This window comes from Rhagoletis pomonella, unplaced genomic scaffold (assembly GCF_013731165.1).
Source record: "Rhagoletis pomonella isolate Grant_MI unplaced genomic scaffold, Rhpom_1.0 Rhpom_scaffold_05263, whole genome shotgun sequence".
In the NCBI taxonomy this organism is placed as follows: domain Eukaryota; kingdom Metazoa; phylum Arthropoda; class Insecta; order Diptera; family Tephritidae; genus Rhagoletis; species Rhagoletis pomonella.
The window spans coordinates 1-12,709 of NW_023463805.1; the positions used below are offsets into that span (position 1 = coordinate 1).

Sequence of the window (12,709 nt, forward strand, 5' to 3'; positions counted from 1 at the left end):
AACGACTAAAAAACAGCAATAGAAGGATGAGCGATTAAAAAGTATTCACAGTCGCTAATTGAGCGACTAAGCGACAGCAATAGGGGTGAGACACAGAAGAAGAAGCGGCGCAAGTGCAGACCTCCTTCACTACCCCCATCGGGTCAGCCGGGCGCTCTTGACGACCACCACCGCGCTGGTTTGGGCGGCTCTGGTGTCAAGTGGTACCTTCGCTACCTGGAGCAGGGAAAGACTGCAGAGGAAGCTCGGAACATGGCTATGGTGACCATATTTAAAGCAGCCGAATGCGGAACATGAAATAATTTTCCCAATTTTTTCCACAAAACCTTTTCCAATGATCCTACATTTATTAGCCCTGAAACAGCGTCTTTGTTGGCAACCGCTGTTTAAACTTTCGTTCAATTTCTTATATTTAGCCCTAAGATACACTTTAGTACAACTCTGGGTTGTGAACCAACGTTGCGCACCCATTCTTCTTCTTATAAGTTTTCGCCTTATTACTCTCTCTCTCCCTTTGACATTTGTCAAAGCGCTATCTAAAACAGCCTTTTTAATATTGAATTTAACAAGCGAAGGAAGGGTGCAAAACTGCGAATAAACGTACATATCACACATCAAGTGTTATCGCTTTGTTCAACGCAAACCCTTTCGTTTTGCCTAAGTCGTAGTCGCGACATCTTTATTGGCACTTTTGTCTAATAAGTTCACGACAATGGACGATAATATTGAGAAGCGCCGAAGCCCCCGGCTCAACAAAGCTGAGTCAGGCGAAGTACAAGCCAATCCCGCCTCGACCGACGCCATCGTATATACTGCCGCCGCCGCCGCCGCCACCGCCAGTACCAACACCACAACCACCGCCAATTCATCAGAATCAGTAAGTTCAACGCTGGAAATGCAGATGCAAATCGCTACGCTTCAAAGACAGCTGGAAGAATCACAGGTAAGGTTAGGTGAACAAAACCGCCTTTGTCAGAGGTTAGAGACTGCACTGCGCAACTCGGTGCATCAAGCCAATTCTGCCCCTATTAACGCCACCACAACAACAATACCCAACGTGGCGCAATCTTTCGCGCCTGCTACAGGTGCTGCAGTACATAACCTCACAAATTTACCAGGCACCTCACTTTTACAAAATTTGCCGGCTAGCGGAATAACGAATAACATCACCCCATCTACTATAAACAGTTATGCGTACACCGCAACGTCAACTCTCGCGAGCAGCGCTGCCATGCCGCCAGCGCAGCAAGTAACTGAGAACGGTTACGTTTTTTCTTCGCTGCCGACGTCAACTGCAAGCATCGCCTTCGCGCCAACATATGCAATAAAGGGTCAAGTGCCCGCTATACCAAGCCATTCTAGCGTGCCGTATATACCGTCGTCGACAATTTCGCCCCCAGCCTTTAACAATTTCACTAATTTTATGCGTACGCCTATGCCAGTAAACGAGTCAAATAACCTTTCATTCCTAACCAACTCTGCAACAGTGCCGCGAAAGTTGCAAGATTTACCCGAGTTCCACGGGGAGCCAGAAGACTGGCCAATCTTTTATACAGCTTACATACAGTCGACTTCAGTGTACAACTATACAAATCTGGAAAACAATCAAAGGTTGCAGAAAGCTGTTAAAGGAGAAGCGCGCGAAGTGATTAAATCCCTTTTAATTCACCCCGATAACGTCGGCGCCGTCCTAGAGCAGCTTCGCTTTCGGTTCGGGCGCCCCAAGCAATTAATTCAGAGCCAGTTACGTCAAGCAAGGGATTTGCCTAATATTCCAGAGAATGCATTGTCCAAGTTGGTGCCCTTTGCTACTAAGGTGAAAAACTTAGCAACATTCTTGCAATCAGTGAATGGACAACAACACATTGCTAATCCTACGCTGCTGGACGAGTTGATATCCAAGCTCCCAATGAGTAAAAAACTGGAGTGGGCCAGAATCGCCGCCTCGATACAGCCATATCCGACGATCATACACTTTAGCGCTTGGGTAAGTGAACTTGCTAACTTAATATGTACAGTACAAGACGTCGACAATAAAGAGCAAAAGCGTCGCGTGGTGCTACACACAGCCGAAAAACAACAGGGTTCAGGTTTTGCAAGTACGGGTCCCTTTAAGTGCCCACTATGCCAAGGGCAGCATAAACTGCCAGATTGCCGCCGTTTCCTAAATGCTGCAGTTCCTGATGGATGGGATTTAGTGAAAAAACATCGCGCTTGTTTTTCGTGCCTGAACCTCGGCCATATCACGCGCAACTGTCGCCGTAAAAGGTCCTGCTCACAAGAGGGCTGCCAACGCAGACATCATGACCTGTTGCACGAAACCGCTGCTACGACTCCGACCTCTAATGGCCGGAAGGAGGAACGAAGTGAAGTACGAGAAAGTGTGTTGAGCTGCGCTACCGTTGACAACACTAAACCTAAGCTACTCTTTCGCGTGCTCCCTGTAACATTGTATGGTGATAAGAAGCGCGTCGAAACGTACGCCCTGCTTGACGAAGGTTCCTCAATTACAATGTTAGACAGCGAACTTGCCAAGCAGTTAGGAGTACGCGGTCGTCAACGCCGCTTAGATATACAATGGTTTGGAGGGAGAGCAGCCCAAGAGTCGTCTGAGGTCTTCAACATTGAAATCAGCGGGGCTGGTAAAAACAAGCGCCATCTTCTGCGTAACGTATATGCCGTAGCCAACCTCGATTTGCCCATGCAGAGTTTAGGTTGTGATGATCTAAAGCGTGGTAACAAATCGATTTCCTCTATTCCCCTCCAGCCATATTACGATGCTGTACCTCAGATTTTGATTGGAATTGACCATGCACACCTAGGGTTGCCGACTGACATTCAAATGGTTAGCGATCAAGGTCCGTATGCCTGCAACACTGAACTAGGGTGGGTCGTTTTCGGGCCAACCAAACGAGCGCCGTCAGCCACTTGCTCTTGCTTGCTTGTACGCACCCTAGCAGAAGAAGAAGACATACATCAACTTGTGACGGACTATTTCAATCTCGAGAGTCTCGGGGTCAGACCTTCACCGCCTGTTCAAAGCCAAGGCGATATTAGAGCTAATCAGTTGCTTGAAGGTACCACTAAGCGAGTGGGAGGTCGTTTTCAAACGGGTCTTTTGTGGAAAGACGACGATGTACAACTGCCCGATAATTACGCTGCAGCTCTACACAGACTTGAGGGCATCGAGAAAAAGATGAAACGTGATTCAACGTTTGCAACAGCGTACAAAGGTGTCATCGAAGAGTACTTGAATAAAGGCTACGCTCGAAAACTTTCACGTGAGGAAGCGAGTATGAGTTCACTTAGGAAGTGGTACCTTCCGCACTTCGGTGTTATCAACGCAAATAAACCAAAAAAAATACGTTTTGTTTTCGATGCAGCTTTTCAATTTGAAGGGGTGTCTCTGAACTCTAAATTACTGAAAGGGCCACGCTCTACATATCATTGCCATCGATTTTATTTAATTTCAGGACACGTGCAGTTGCAGTCTGTGCAGATATTAGAGAGATGTTCCACCAAGTAACTATACAGCCATCTGATAGGTGTGCACAGCGTTTTCTTTGGCGTGATGGCGAGAGCAATAAGCCGCCTGAGGAGTATGAAATGAGAGTGATGATCTTTGGTGCCGCGTGCTCGCCCTCCTCGGCGCAATACGTTATGAGATTGAACGCCAGGGAGCACTACGAAAGTCATCCTCGCGCAATCGAGGCTATCTTAGATAACCATTATATTGATGATTTTGTTGATAGCTTTGATACGGTGCAAGAAGCCATAGATATCTCAAGACAAGTTCGAGATATCCACGGCGATGGTGGGTTCGAATTACGCGGATTCATATCGAACTCAAACGAAGTAGTTAAAGAATTGAATGGCAGTACGGCAACGAAACAAATCGCTGCAGGTGAGAGTACAGATAAGGTGCTTGGGTTATATTGGGAGTCGGAAAATGATCACTTTAAATTCAACCTGAAGTTCCACCGTATTGAGCAGGCAGTAATCGCAGGCGAGAGGAGCCCTACAAAAAGAGAGCTCCTTAGTATTATTATGTCGACGTTTGATCCCCTGGGGTTGTTAAGCCATTTTACCGTCGCGGCCAAATCTCTTATGCGTGAAGTCTGGCGTCGTGAAGTCCGCTGGGATGAGTCCATACCTACCGACGTGAATATATTATGGGAACAGTGGCGACAGCAGATGCGCAAGGTAGCTGACTTTCGCGTGCCGCGATTATACTTCTCTCAAGGTGTGCCCCAAGACTTAGAGCTACATGTGTTTGTTGACGCTAGCGAAGAGGCCTTTGCTGCGGTCGCCTACTGGAGATCAAGAAGCCCGAACGGCGAAGTAGAAGTTACGATAGTGTGTGCGAAGACAAAATGCGCACCGCTCAAAGCTGTTACCATTCCACGCCTCGAATTGCAAGCGGCCGTGCTAGGCATACGTCTTCGAAAGTTGATATTGGACAATCACCAAATGCGTCCTCAACGATGCTTATTATGGAGCGACTCCAGAACAGTTCTGAAATGGATTGGCAGCGAACATCGACGCTATAGGCCGTATGTGGCGCATCGCGTAGCTGAGATTCTGAGCGGGAGTAAAGTTCGCGAATGGAGATGGGTGCCAACCAAAGATAATGTAGCTGACGATGCGACAAGAAGCCACGGAAGCGTCGATTTTTCTCAAACATCTCGCTGGCTACAGGGACCGAATTTTTTGAGATACGATGAGGATACCTGGCCTACTGAAGAAAACAATGCCAGAGCCATTGTAGAATCGGATGAAGAACTCCGCCCAAAATTCGCTTTAATTGCCACCAATAACGTCTTAATCGATTACGATCGTTTTTCAAGTTTAATACGCTTAAAGAGAGCAATGGCGTGGTTGCTTCGCTTCATTAAACGCTGTCGTAAAAGGGAGCTAAAATATCATGACTATGGACTCACTGCAGAAGATATTGATGCTGCCGAGCACCTGTTATGCCTGCGCGTTCAATCAGAAGCTTTCGCTTCAGAACTTGACTGCATCGAACTTGGTCAAGGTGTACCAAAGGAGAGCGCATTAAAACAACTTTCGCCATACTTGGATAACGACGGGTTACTTCGCGTGCGAGGCCGCATAGATGCAGCCACCGTCTTGCCGTATAACGCCAGAAGGCCAATTATACTTCCATACGGACACATCTTCACGCGATTGGTCGTTCGTTACCATCATTGCCAGAAGAAGCACCAGAATCACGAGGCGACTTTAAGCAATATTCGTCGAAAATACTGGATTCCCAGAATAAGACAGCTCTTACGAAGCGTAATAGCCGAATGTTACCTCTGTCGTATCAGCAAGGCAGAACCTCACGCACCCATGATGGGTCCTCTCCCTGAAGTTCGCCTTGAGCCCTACGTACGGCCGTTTACCTATACGGGGCTCGACTATTTCGGGCCTATTTCAATTACTGTCGGTCGGCGTAAGGAAAAGCGTTGGGTCGCGCTGTTTACGTGCCTCACCGTGCGCGCAATCCACCTGGAAATCGCCCACGACTTATCGACGGACTCGTGCATAATAGCCATGCGCAATTTCATGAACAGGAGAGGGGTTCCCGCACGCTTAAGATCCGACAACGGAAAAAACTTTATAGGAGCCAACGAAGAAGCGAAACGTTGTTCTGAGGTTTTTGATACCGAACGTGTGCAAAACGAATTGTCCACCAAAGGAGTTGAATGGATTTTTAACTGCCCCGCCAATCCGTATGAAGGGGGTGTTTGGGAAAGGATGGTACAGTGCGTTAAAAGGGTTCTTCGACATTCATTGAAAGAAGTAGCACCGCGTGAGCATGTCTTGCAAAGCTTCCTTATAGAAGCAGAAAATATAGTTAATTCACGCCCATTGACGCACTTACCCATCTCTCCGGACGAAGAAGAGCCGTTAACACCGAACAATTTCCTGATTGGCGTGGGTAATGCTCCGAACACGCCTACGGTAAATGCCCCGGATGAAAGGATATTTGGTTTGCGCAAGCAGTGGCGCATAGCGCGTAGCCTAAGGGATGCATTCTGGAAGAGATGGGTGCTGGAGTATCTACCAACGCTGACCCGAAGAGTCAAATGGTGCCAACCAACGTTGCCCCTTAGAGAAGGTTGTGCGGTTTTTATTTGTGATCCGAATGTGCCAAGAAATAACTGGCGACGAGGTATTGTAGAGCGCGTACACACTGGCGTGGATGGTGTGACTCGGCGTGCGGATGTGCGTACGGTCGGCGGGCTTCTGCAACGGGCGGTGTCTAAACTAGCAGTCCTGGATTTGGAGAGTGGTGAAGCTGATCGCTCCACGGGGGAGGGGATGTTGGCAACCGCTGTTTAAACTTTCGTTCAATTTCTTATATTTAGCCCTAAGATACACTTATACACTTTAGTACAACTCTGGGTTGTGAACCAACGTTGCGCACCCATTCTTCTTCTTATAAGTTTTCGCCTTATTACTCTCTCTCTCCCTTTGACATTTGTCAAAGCGCTATCTAAAACAGCCTTTTTAATATTGAATTTAACAAGCGAAGGAAGGGTGCAAAACTGCGAATAAACGTACATATCACACATCAAGTGTTATCGCTTTGTTCAACGCAAACCCTTTCGTTTTGTCTAAGTCGTAGTCGCGACAGTCTTTATTTGGCATATATTTTTCAAACTTTTGTGAGAGCAGAACATATGTACATACATACATATTAAATATTCAGTTGAAACATCTCCGCAAAATTTGTTACAAACATTCCTAGGCCGGGAAACATTATGAAAATATCCGACTACTTTTGAAGTAGAAGTTGTTCTCAATGGATTATCTCCAGACTCAGATTACGACCAGGCGCAATGCAGTGCATAGCACCCGAAGGGAGCTGAACTGCAAGGCATGCCTTTGAAGGGATCAACTTCACTGCGATCTTGAAGAACTTCTCTACTTTTACAACATTCTCCTGGAAGCCTTCATATTTAGAGTTTCTTATGTTGAATATACAATCCTTCATAAAATCAGGAATATTTTTTTTTGCCTAATTTCGCCTCACGAGTTCTTCTCTCTTCATAAAATTTGGAGATTGCCACACACCACAGCACATTGGACAGGTGATAGCACCAGAGCAAAAAAACAGCAAGCTGTGTGTATTTTGTTGTTGGGTTTTTGAATCCATATTCGTAAACACAGTTTGAAATTTTAGAGTAATTGTAAACAAAAATGCCAATTTAAAGACGAATTTCTCGAAAAAAAGTTAAATCAAACAAGGCACCAGCCCAGATTAAGCCACCAGTTGCTGCTAGCGCCTCCGGGTCGGGCCACCAGCCAGGCCGCTTATGTGCCTACCACCCAGGAACTGCTAGCAGCTGGCTTGAGCTCGACAGGCGTAGCGAGGGCGATTCGCAGCTCTCGAATCTAGATGAGTACACCGCAATTGGCAGTAGCCCAGGTCAACCAGCATCACGCTGTGGCTACCTCGGCGGTCATCGCGAGCAGGTTTGCCACAGAGGACCTGGGCATCATACTAGTCCAAGAGCCGTGGACCTACAGAGGCCAGGTTAGGGCCTCAATAATAACTGCAATAATACTATGTCTCCATTTTGAGATTTAATGAAGATTTAGCCCTCTGACGAGATTTGACGTTAAATCTTTTGAGGTTTACCATATAATATTAAATCTCGAACGGCAGTAGATTTAAGTTAAATCTTCGTCAAATCTTCAATAATATTGATCAATAAGTACAATTTGTTGGATGTGGCAACCACAAATTCACATGCCATAAATCAAACGACATTTGTGTTTTCAATATACAGTTGAGGACATTGAAATCTCGCCTATCATAAAACATGAATTTTCGTATTTTTCGAGATTTTTATATTTTTGTTAGTTTGGGAGGAAAATTAGTAGTACATATTTACATAACTTTGGTTGTAATAAATTAAGAAAATATTATTTTAAAAACTAAAAATTTGGAAGAAATGTTTTATAGTAATATCATGCAGAGTCTTCTCCGCTTTCTATAAGTCATTTACGCGCTGCGACAAAAAATTTATAAATTTCGGTAATGGTTCTGCTTCGATAACATTGCACCGAACATCCTCTAGAACTCAGTTCGTATTCATGATATGCCAAAGGCCCACGATTGGATTTTCGGTTCCCTCCTATGAATAAGAGAGTTCTAAAAAAAAATTTCTTTCCGCAAATGTTTTTTACCGTTTTGATAATTTTTCTTAAATTCGGGAAAATGATTCGGAATATGGTACCATTCTTTACACTTTTCAAACTATATATTATACATACATATTTACCACGAATAAGAAGCCAATAATATTCAGAATTCATATAATAAAATTCCGTTTGGTACCTTCCTTTTATCTGTCTGTATATCAATGTCCGCAACTGTATTTATAAAATCATACATAAGCAAACGTCAAATATTTAAAAATCTGAACGTCAAATATATCTCGTTGTGGTAATGGAGACGGCTGTGATTTAGCAACTGGATTTCTTAAATCTTAATGGATAAATCTCTCAATGGAGACATAGTATAAGGTAATTTGGACCCCTCTAGTGAGAGGCCCAGAGCGTGTGTAGTGTTGAAGAAAGACATTGATTATTTCTGCATTACAGAGTTTTTTACACAGGATTTTGTAGCAGTTCAGACGACGCTGTCAATACACGGCAGAAGCACGGAGGTCGTCTCTGCTGCAGCCTATTTCGCGGGGGACAACGTCACCGTGCCACCCCTAGAGGTACAGCAGCTGGTGGAATTCTGTCAAAAGAAAAGTATTCCGATCATCCTAGGCTGTGATGCGAACGCCCACAACGTGGAGTGGGGCAGCATGGACACAAACCGTAGGGGTGAGTGCCTTTTAGAATACATTATGAGTGAAGACCTTTGTATACACAATGTCGGTCATAGTCCAAAATTTGTTACTAGGGTTGGAGATGAAGTACTTGATATCACTCTCAGCAACGGATTATCCAGCCCTCTGATCAGCCAGTGGCGGGTCTCACCAGAGACCTCCCTGTCTGATCACAGGATTATCCGATTTGTACTGGGAGCTGAGGTCATGACAGATTGTATAAAGAGGAACACCAGGAAAACCGACTGGGCTAAGTACAATGAGCTACTCAGGGCTAACCTGCCTAGCTTGAGGGTCAAATATGGAGAGGTCGACTGTATGGAGGTAGAATACAAAATAAATGAGCTGAATGGCACCATACTGGATACCTTTAACTCTAGCTGTCCCGTGTCTAAGCCGAAGGGGGGGGTCTCAGCCTACTTGGTGGTCACGAGAGCTCTCAGCACTCAGGAAGGAGGTGCACAGACTCTTCAATCGAGCCAAGCGCACGGGGAACTGGGACGAGTATTCAGCCAGTCTAACAACATACAGTAAGGCGATTATAAAAGCGAAGCCTAGCAGCTTCAGGTCCTTCTGTTAGACCATCTCATCTACCCCTGCGGCTGCTAGATTGCACAAAGCCTTGGCGAAAGACAGCACAGGAACCAGGCTAGCCATTAGACTACCAGACCGCACTTATTCAGGCAACGAGAAGGAAAGAGCACTTGCCCTGCTATCTGCCCACTTTCCTGATGCCATTCCGCCAACCTGGGATGCGGTGTTCCACGCTGTCAGGCCATCCCCATCAGACTGGAAGCTGGATAAATGCCTATTAAACCAACGATCAGTACGATGGCCCTTGTATTATTTTGAACGATAGAAAGCCCCGGGGTGGATGGCATCAGTCCAGTGCTGTTAAAGCAGGGTGAGGAGCTCCCACTTCCACACCTTGTCGACATAATGAGGGAAAGTCTCGCGCTGGCCCACATTCTCGAGGTGTGGCAAAGGGAGCGGGTTAACTTTATACCGAAAATAGGTAACAGGGATTGCTCCCTAACTAGATCATTCAGGCCGATAAGTCTCACCTACTTTATGGTAAACGCACTGGAGAAGGTTATCGACCATGAAATCAGGTCTAACACTCTGAAAGAGGTACTGCTCTGTATGTGCTGACCACGGATATACAGAGTGCCCTGGAGTGTGGAGAAACAGTGCTTTGCGCCTTCCTTGATATAGAGGGGGATTTCGACAACATATCTCATGTGGGCGTCGGTCGGGGACTTGAGAAACGAAATGTGCAGCCAACCATACGCAAATGGATAGCCAGGCTGCTACATACCGGGATTGCTTAAACTGAAGTCTGTGGCAGCGGAGTACAACTTCGAACAACAAAAGGTTGCCCGCAGGGAGGCGTGCATCTCCTCTCCTGTGGAGTTTAGTTGTGGACGAAATCCTGCAGAAACTCACTGACAATGGCGTCCGCTGCCAAAGGTACGTGGATGACATAGTGATTATTGCTAGGGGGAAGTTCGCGAGTACCCTCTACGACATAATTCAAAGAGGTTTTAGGTGTTGTGTTGAGGTTGGCCTTAATATTAACCCCTCTAAGACAGCCATTATCCCATTTACCAGGAAAAGAGCTCTAAAGGGGCTGAGGAACCTAGCATTGGATGGGGTCGCGGTCAATGTCGTCACAGAGGTTAAGTATCCGGGTGTTATCCTGGACTCAAAACTTCTGTGGAGGACTCATGTTGTTCCAAGGCTACGAGAGCGCTGATGGTGTGCAAACGTGTAGCAGGGAAGACCTGGGGGTGCACCCCAAGGATCCTAAGATGGATGTACACCATGATTGTACGGCCAACAGTAACTTATGGAGCGGTGGCTTGGGTATCCAGGACTCCTCTGGCAACGACAAGACAGTCTCTTACCAAGATTCAACGTCTGGCCTGTGTTTGCATCATGGGAGCTATGCGCACATGTCCGACGGCAGCGCTGGAGGTAGTCCTTGAACTGGAGCCACTACATATTATGATTGAACAGATGACGAAATGAACGCTCTTAAACTTTGCGAGAGGGTTTTGGAAAAGATAAAGTGCTATCATCCAGGAACAGGGACAAGATAGGCTCCCCGCTGCCATTAGTGCTGTTCCCCAGGGATGATATGCACAGAGAAGTGGTCTTTGAAAGAAACTTCAAAGTAAATTTATACAGAAACGTGACTTGGAGCACGCCTATATTGGAGGGACATGTCCAGGCGAGCACTCTACGGTGATACACGGATGGCTCTAAAACCCCTGATGGTATTGGAGCAGGAGTATACGGTCCTAGGCTGAAACTTTCAGTCCCCTTGAGGACTTTCCCAGTCCCAGAAGTCTATGCAATCAGTCTATGCGCAGAGATTAACCTTCGCAGAAATTATCGAAGGAACAGGATACTTATACTAAGCGATAATCAGGCGGCACTTATGGCTCTGACATCCTTCGAGGTCATATCCTCTTTGGTCTTGGAGTGCATCGAGAACTTGAACGCCCTTGCTGTGCACAACACCATACAACTAATATGTGTACCAGGTCATATGGGTGTCGAGGGTAACGAAGTGGCCGATCAGCTGGCCAGGCTGGCGGCTGCCTAGACGCCGATAGGACCGGAGCCCTTCTTTGCGGTGGGTCCCAGCATGATAAAGGAGGCTCTCGGAAAGGAAAACAACAAACTGAGGGAACAGCATTGGCGCAGCATCTCGGGACTTCGTCAAGCCAAGAGCCTATTAGGTGGGGTACAATCCAAAGCGATACAGGCTACTTATAAACCTCCCCAAGGTGAGGCTATGAATTGTAACAGGTATTTTGACGGGTCAATGTAGGCTCAGAGGCCACTTGTTTAATCTGGGGATCTGGTCAAGCGACTTATGTCGCTTCTGTGCCTCCGCCCAAAGAGACATCAGTGCACCTTCTCCTGGAGTATGAGGCCGTTTCACGAAGAAGGGAGAGGTGCCTAGGACATATATGGCCAAGTGAAAAGCACATACACTCCCTGCCCCGGGAACCATTCTAAAATTTTTGGAGTCTCTGGGTCTGGATTCAGTGATGTTATTAGCTCGGGGCACAATACCCTACTCATCTATCTATCTATCTATCACAAGGTGATGTTGGAAAAGAAAAACCTATTGCATATGCAAGCAAGTGCCTAAATAAATATGAATTGAACAAACCAGTAATAGAAAGAGTTATTGGCAATTCCTTGGGGTATAAACCATTTTAAGCCTTATCTGTACGGCACAAAGTTCACCGTATACACAAATCATAGACCACTGATAAGCTTATTCAAACACAATAATCCTTCGTCCAAGATGAGTAGATAAGAGTAGATTTAATGGACTATGATTTTCAGATCATATATAAGGAAGGAAAGATGAACACTAATGCTGATGCATTATCCCGAATTCAGCTTAATACAAAAAAGCTGTTTAGGCGCGTCTGCTAACACCAGGCGCCTAAATACATGCTATGTACTGCTGCATGTGCAAAAATTTCCTTTATGCAAGTTATGAAATTTTTGCACATGCACTTCTCAACTGCCATGTAATTGAACTTTCTTAAGTTTTGATTAGATGGCACTTCAAAGTATGCTCGGCGTAGTCTGATGCATCCTCCGGACACTCCTTCCGGAGCAGTTTGCGGACTCTGCATGGCTTACAACCATGCGGAGGTGGTAAACAAACTTTATCATTGGCCACAGTTTTTGAACAAATAAATATTTTTTTTATATAAATACATACATGCAAACATACTGGTCTCCCCTTTCTCTGAGTTAATCATGGTCCTTCGAGCCGGATATTTGCGGCTTTTGTTATATCCACTAGACGACCAAGTCAACTT

At 45.9% G+C, this 12,709-nt stretch overlaps 1 protein-coding gene across 1 annotated transcript; it reads left to right on the top strand.

Moving 5' to 3' along the window:
* Positions 1 to 712: 712 nt before the first annotated feature.
* On the top strand, positions 713 to 6,348 carry LOC118755077. The gene is made up of 2 exons (XM_036489929.1): positions 713 to 3,315; positions 3,474 to 6,348. The coding sequence occupies exons 1-2, from the start codon at positions 713 to 715 to the stop codon at positions 6,346 to 6,348; spliced, it is 5,478 nt and encodes a 1,825-aa protein (XP_036345822.1).
* The last annotated feature ends 6,361 nt before the right edge of the window (positions 6,349 to 12,709 follow it).